General features: G+C 59.2%; 1 protein-coding gene across 1 annotated transcript in view; it reads right to left on the bottom strand.

Moving 5' to 3' along the window:
- Positions 1–1,405: 1,405 nt before the first annotated feature.
- SRCIN1 (SRC kinase signaling inhibitor 1) overlaps positions 1,406–7,182 on the bottom strand; it is a 41,364-nt gene continuing 35,587 nt past the window's right edge. Inside the window, exons 19-21 of the mRNA XM_065651164.1 lie at positions 5,608–6,783; positions 4,029–4,166; positions 1,406–1,534 (exon numbers count right to left, since the gene is read on the bottom strand). Of these exons, the coding sequence (XP_065507236.1) occupies positions 1,406–1,534; positions 4,029–4,166; positions 5,608–6,783 (1,443 nt within the window). The remainder of the gene's footprint in view (positions 1,535–4,028; positions 4,167–5,607; positions 6,784–7,182) is intronic.

Raw genomic sequence — 7,182 nt, 5'->3', positions numbered from 1 at the left:
TGCTTGGGGGCGGGGGGGCGCTGCAGCACCCTGGGGTGTCGCCCACCCCCAAGTGATGGGGACAGTTTGGGGACAAGGATGGAGGATGCGAACTCAGCACGAGGAACCGACCCTCAGAAAGCACAAGGAGCTCTAGTCTAACCAGGGAAGAAAATCCACCCCCTAATATACCAGACGTGAAGAGATTTATTTCCTTTTTCTTTTTCTTAAATATTTATATATATATTTATATTACGTATACTATATATATATAATATGTAAATATATTTTTTAAAACAATATAAAATGTTAAGACACTTCACTTAAATGTAAAGAGTTGCTTTTTGCAATCCAAAGAAATTGCATCATGATTTTTTTTTTTTTTCTCTTTGTTATTCAAAAAAGGCTCGTTCTTCTGTACAAAAATGATTGATATACAAAAAAAGAGGTGGGGGGGGAAAAGAAGAAAAAGAATTTTTTTTTTTTTTTTTTTTAAAAAAAACAAACAACAAAGCAACCCAAGGACGAACTAACCAACGAAAGGAGTGATTTGATCTGGTGGGCACGGGGGGACACACGCACACCCGGGGTGATGGGGGGACACGCACCCCAGGGACCCCCCCGGGTGCCCCCGGGCTTAGCCAGGCTGGGGCTGCTCCCCCGGGGCCATTTCTGCGGGGTTGGGGGGCTCTGGGGGCCCGTCCTGCCCGCTTGTCCCCGAGAAGGGGACAGAGGTCCCCGAGTGTCACCGCATCCCCCCCCCCCGGGTGCCATTTAAAGTGCTGTTTTACAAATGCAGGGTGACGACGTGACCTGTTATCGTCCCCCCCCGCTATTTTACATCCTCAGCGGGGCTGGCGGCAGTGACCCCCCCGGGGTCGGCACCGACCCCTCGGCCAGCGCAGGACCCGCGGTGGCACCGGCCCCCCCGGGACACGGAGCATCGTCCCCCCCCGGGTGGCGGGGGCTCCTCGGCTGCGTCCCCCCGTTCCGCGGGGGGGCCGCCCGGCTTCCTCCTGGCTCGGAGCTGGTGAAACTGGTGAAACTGGCGGAGTGAAGCTCTGAGAGCTCTTAAATAAACAGAAAACGGGAGCGGGGCGGGGGGAGAGGGAGGCTGGAGAAGTGGGGGGGAAGAAAAACCAAACCAACAGCAACCCAGAACGCAGCGAAACGAGAAGGAAAGAGGAGAAGAAAAAGGGGGAAGAGAAGAGAGAGAAACGGAAAGCGGCTGGTCGGCCGCTGCGGAGCGAGACGGGAGACGGGATCGGAGCGGAGGCGACACACGAGGTCGGGCACACCGGAGCGACACAGCGCGGAAAACAGGGGGGACGGGGGGACGGCCCCGCCCGGTGCCTCGAGAAGCCACAAGTCCCCGGGAAGAGGAGCCCAAGGAAGAGAGAGGAGCCCCGGGAGCAGGAGAGGATGCTCAGAAGGAGATGGACGAGTTCCTCGCCCCAAAAGAAGTCAATACGGGGATGGAGGTCCTGCCAGCGGCGGGTTTCTCCGACACCGCGGGGGAAGGAGTCTCACTAGCATCTTTAGATGGTCTAGCGGCCTAGAAAGAAAAGCAAGATTCAAGGAGGAGGAGGAGGAGGAGGAGGAGGAAGGGGGAGGAAAGGTCAAATAGTTTCTTAAAAAGAAAAAAAAGAAAAAAAAAAGGAAAAGGAAATAAAATAAAAATTAAAAAGAAAATAGAATTAAATAAAATAAAAAATAAAATAAATAATTTAAAATACAATTAAAATAAAAAATAAAATAAAACAAAATAAAACAGAATGAAGTAAAATAAAAATAAGAAATAAAAAAAATTTGAAAATAAGATAATATAAAAATGACAAAAATAAAATTAAAAATAAAATTTAAAAAAATTGAAAATAAATAAAATAATTGGAAAAAATAGAAAAAATTGAAAATAAATAAAATAATTGAAAATAAAATAAAATTTAAAAATTGAAAATAAAATAAAAAAATGAAAATAAAATAAAATTTTTAAAATTTGAAAAAATAAAATAAAATAAATTTGAAAATAAAATAAAATAAAATAAAAATTGAAAATAAAATAAAATAACCCCCAAAGAACCAAGAGCCAAAGAGGGGTTTGTTCAGAAGCAGCGTTGAGTTCAGGCCTGAGGTCGAGCAGCTGGAAAAGGGGCCACCACAAACAGCGCACGAGACGAGCCGGTCCCACGCGTCACTGGACGGGAACGGGACGTCCCCGAGGGGACAGAGACACGAGCGAGAGACGGACGGACAGACGGACGCGTGCACAGACAGGCAGACGCAGAGGGGGGCGGGCGGAGGGGAGGAAGGCGGGGAGGGGGACAAGAAGGGCAGCGTTAGATGGGGGGCGCTGCGAGAGGTGCCGGTGCCCCCCGGTCCCCGCCAGCGGTGACCCGACCCATGGCCGCCCGGGAAACCCGCCGGGGATGGGGAGGGGGCTCCGCCAGCCCCCCGGCCCCGCCGCACGGGGGTGGGCTCTGGGGGCGGGGGGACACAGTGAGGGCTGCAGGGACAAAAGTGACATGGAAAACTCCTGGTCTGGTCACCCCGGCGGGGGCCGGTGACCGATGCTGCCCCGGGGTGGGGGCGACAAGGAGCACGGTGACACCAGACAGTGGGGACACGGTGGCCTCCCTGGGGTGCCCGGGGCCAGGAGATGCTTCCCGGCCCCTCGGGGGGTGTCAAAACCCACCTGCACCCACGTGTCCTGGTGGGGGCACAGGCAGGGACACCCGAGCTCGAGGACAGAGGTGCCAGCACCCTGGGGCCACCCCGTCACAACAACCAGCTGGGGGGGGACGGGGGGCTGAGCCCTCTTGCCGGAGCCAGTGGGGCCAAGGTGCCTATTTTGCTCATGTGTCATTTGCCCAAATCGCATTAAATCCTCCCCGAATCCAGCTCCAGGTAGCTGGGAAAAACCTTTGGTTTATCCAAGAGGGTTTATGGATGCAACAGAATGAGCAAAATTGGGTTTATTGGGTGGTTTGTTAACGTCAGGCCCGGGGACAGAGGTTGAGACACAGAGTGGGGAGGAGAAGACGGGGGTGACGCCGCTGCGGGGGTGCTGCCCCCGCGGGTGGGGGGGCCGGGAAAGGGGAGGACGGGCCGGGGGGGTTGGCTGTGGGTACCTCGCCCAGGGCCTGAGCCAGCTGGAGCCCCCCCACCAGCACTGGGGTGTCAGCGGGAACAGAGCGGGGCGACCCCCACTGTCTGCGGGGATGGGAGAGGGGTGGGTGCTGGGCTTGGGGGACACACACACCATCCCGTCCTCTTCCAGCTGCCGTGGCCCCCCCCACCCCGTCCCCATGCTGCCGGGCACCCCCACACCATCACCCTGCCCCAGACACCCCCAAACCATTGCCCTGCCGCAGACACCCCCAAACCATCGCCCTGCCCCAGACACCCCCAAACCATCGCCCTGCCCCAGACACCCCCAAACCGTCACCCTGCGGCAGAGCCCCACTCCCGGGACCAGCTGCTTCTGCAGACGCGGTGTCGCGGTGCACGGAGGGTCCCGGCTCCCCAAAACCTCCCGGGAGGGGTCGGGCAGCCCCAGTCCCACTGAGGTGAAGCCCCTTGGAGCCCCCGTGCCAAGCGCAGGGCTCTGCAGCGCCCGTCTTGGCACCCAAAATGTTCCACAAGGACATCTTGGGGTCCCTCGGGGCGAGGGGACCAACGCTGGGGCTCAGCGGTGGCACATGGGGCTGGGGGACAAGTGGCTTCAGCCTCACACCAACCACACCGGTAACGAGTTGGCCACTCTCAGCACAAAGCCGTGTCCCCGTGAAAACCACGGAACCGGGCACAAACTGGAGCGAGATCCCCCCCTGCGCCCCAACAGCTGCGTCCCCATGTCCCCAGCCCCACTGGGCTCAGCCAAGGGACACACGAGAGCGCCCGGTCCCCAAAAGCAGCACCCGCAGCATCGCCCTTGTCCTCCGCCCACCCCCTCGCCCCCCCGTGCGAGGCAGCGAGGGAGATGCCGGGGCCGTGGGCTCGTCCTGCTGCCGGTGGGGACGCCGGGGACAGTGGGGACGGTGCTAAAGTACCTGCTGCTGGCCCTGGATGCGCATGTACTCCATCCGCGGCTTGACGTGCTTGCCCTTGTCGGGGCTGCCCTGCTGGCTCTGCTTCAGGCGGGACACGGGGTTCACCACCTTCATGGCGGGGATGGAGACGCCACCGCTCTGCCGGGAGACAGAATTTGGGGAAAAGGGGTTAAAATCAGCAGATGGAAGCTCACACCGGCACCGCCGGCAGCTGGGCGCTGCCGGTGCCGGGCAGCGGTGGCCGGAGCCGTGATGTCCCTGCCCGGACGGCTTGTGGTGACAAACCCAGGGCAAGGACAAGGTCACCAGCTCCGTGTGCCAACGGAGCCGTCACAGGGGGAGCTCAAGCTGGCCAGGACTCACCGACAGCCGCCGCTGCAACGCAAACAGGGGGTTAGGGGCAAAAATGGGGAACACAGCAAACACCGGGAGATAGGAGACAGGGGAACATCCCCCCCGGGACAGGGGGAGCATCCCCCTGGGACAGAGAGAACATCCCCCCCAGGACAGGGATGCACGACCAAGAGGAAGGAGCAGAGGCCACGGCAGGCAGAAGCAGATTCCAGGTGGAAACGGCGGCAGTGGGAATACAAAGGATTTTATTAACCAGCGGAGCACAGAGCAGGATACAGAGACTTGCAAGAGCAGCAGGTACCTGCACCCACGTCCCCTGGCACTGCCGGTCCCTAGAGCAGCACCCACGGGGTGCCCGGGCAGTGCCACATGCCACAGGATCATCACACGTCCCCCCGCTGCCTGGGCCACCCCGGATCCACCACCGCCACCTCCTGCCTGCCCCGTGCCGAGTCCTGCACCAGCTTTGTGCGTACGCATAGAGGTGCCAGCCCAGAGCCATCAATCCATCCCGCAGCTCCGCTTCTCGTTCGCCAGGCTCTGGCGGTGCAGCGGGGGCTGCCAAGGGCAGAAATCGCAGCTACACCCACTCCGTGGCCCATTTGCCCAGCCAGAGCACCGTGCCGGGGCTGCGGCATCGCTGGCAACAGGAGCCCAGATAATTGCTGCAAATGAACAAGGAGATTTATTCCCCGGCGCTGGCTGTTAATAAAGGAGCAGGCCGGCATCGGAGCGGCCGAGGGCGTTTCTCCTCCCTTCTCCCAGCTATTCAGCTGCGGATTCCAGCAGAAAGCAATTTGGATGGCTTCGGGGAGCCCGCGCTGTGATTTAATTAGGAGAAGCAGCTGCCACGCTCAAACCGCAGTTTGTTAGAAAAGTGCTTATGCAAAAACCAGCATAAACGAGGGATGCTGCTGCATCACCCCATGAACCCAGCCCCGGGGGTGCTCAGCACCAGCAGCGTGCTCAGCCCCACAACCTGCCAGGGCAGAAGATACCAGGGTCTAATTCAGTGCTGCGCCCAGCAACCGGCACTGCCTGCCTTTCCGCTGCCCAAATACATCCAAGGACAAAATCCAAGTGCCAGGGAGAAAAAGGAGATTTGTTTTCCACCTTGGCTCTGCTTGGAGGTAGAGCCACAGAGAAGGAGCAGGTAGAGACGGAGGAAGAGAAACATCAGAGTGAGTCCGGGGCAGAGCACAGCGAGAGAGAACAGAAAATAAACCTGCGGCGTGGCGGGGACCTGCGGCTTGGGTAGCAGAGGTGGCTTGGTCTTGCTTGGAGACGGACCCTTGGGAGCATCATCTTTGGGCTGGCTGAGGTCCAGGACGGTCCCATCGTCACAGCTCCCGGGTCTGAGGTCCCCTAGACCTTCCGTGGGCTCCTCGCTGGCCCCCGCTGCTCCGCGCAGTTCTTTCGGGAGCACAAACTCCACCGAAGGATGGCTGCTGATCTCGCTGATGGTGATTTCCAGCTCACGGATAGTTTCTTCCAGGCTATCCAGTCGCTGGTACGTGCCTTCACAGATCTTGCTGCGCGGAGTCACGGAGCGAGGGGACACCTGCCCTTTGCAGAGCCCCTCCGCGCCACCTTCTCCCCCAGCAGCCGGAGCCAAGCCGTCCCTTCCCAGGGACGCTGAGCAAAGGCTTGAGAACGCAGCGACCTGCTCCTGGTGATGCTCATCCTGGGACCATCCGTGTCCCCGCAGGGCTGGATCTCTGCCCGGGACAGCTCTGGGATGTGGTACTGGGCAGACTGGGGCTGGTGAATCCTCCTCTCTCTGCGCTGGTTTGCAAACCCCGGCAGAGTCCCCAGGAGGGCGCGATGTCCTCCGCACGCTCTGCCTGGTTCCTCCTGGGAGGTCCCTGTCACCAGGAAGCTGCGGGACATCGCCAGACCCTCTGCCAGCAGTGCCGGTGATCACCCCCTGGCCAGCTCCTTTCTCCCGGGGACAAGGAGGCTGCACATCCAAGGGACCTCGGTGACAAGTCTTGCTGCCATCTCCTTGCCAGCTGGCAGCGTTCAGAGCAGCGTCCCCTCCTTCTCCCCCCACAGGACGGCTCATTTTGTGCCTCGAGAGAGATGGGAACCCCCAAGTCTCTGCTGCTGCAAGGGCACAACCCCGAGATGCGGTGTTTGGGGGGTGCAGGGCCGAGGCTGGAGGGTACCCGGCTGCAGACGGAGACTTTTTGGAGCTGCCGGGGGACACGCGGCATTTCCTTCCCCGCCGGGGTGCCAGCTCCCCTCCTGCCGCGCTGCCGGGCAGGTCCCCACGCTCCGAGCGGCCCCTTTCCACCAAAATCTCCGCCTCGGCTTCGGGGGACGGCGGTTCCGACACCCACTCGGTGAGTACGATCTGCGGGAGGGAGAAAGCCCGGCTCCCCGCCGGGGCCAGCGGCGCCTGGGTAGAGAATTCAGAGACATTAAGAGCCGGGGGAGTGGTGGGAGAACGCGGAGAGCTGCTGCGGGCACTACAGGTCCCCACACGCTTGGGTCCCCATCGCTGGTGGCTCCAGGCATCGCTGTTTGGCCAGGGAGATGCGCAGCTCTGGGCTCCCTCCTGCCCAGCCCTGACGTCCCCTCGGTACCCACTGGCACCGACAGTGACTGGTTTTCTACCCTGCTTAAGGCAACCTGGGTCTGTGAAACTGCAGCAGTAACTCGGAGTTTTTAGCAAAAACAAGTCGGTGTTGCTGCACCTCTTGAATGGAAAACTGATCGCACAGTCCAGCTGGGATTGCTCCCGTGCTGGTGTAAACTGGGAGGGCGCTGGGGCCAGAGCAGGGCCCAGCGCTCAGCA

This window comes from Caloenas nicobarica, chromosome 24 (genome assembly GCF_036013445.1).
Source record: "Caloenas nicobarica isolate bCalNic1 chromosome 24, bCalNic1.hap1, whole genome shotgun sequence".
NCBI lineage: Eukaryota > Metazoa > Chordata > Aves > Columbiformes > Columbidae > Caloenas > Caloenas nicobarica.
Note: the sequence above shows the minus strand (reverse complement) of the source record. Positions and strands in the feature narration are given on the sequence as shown.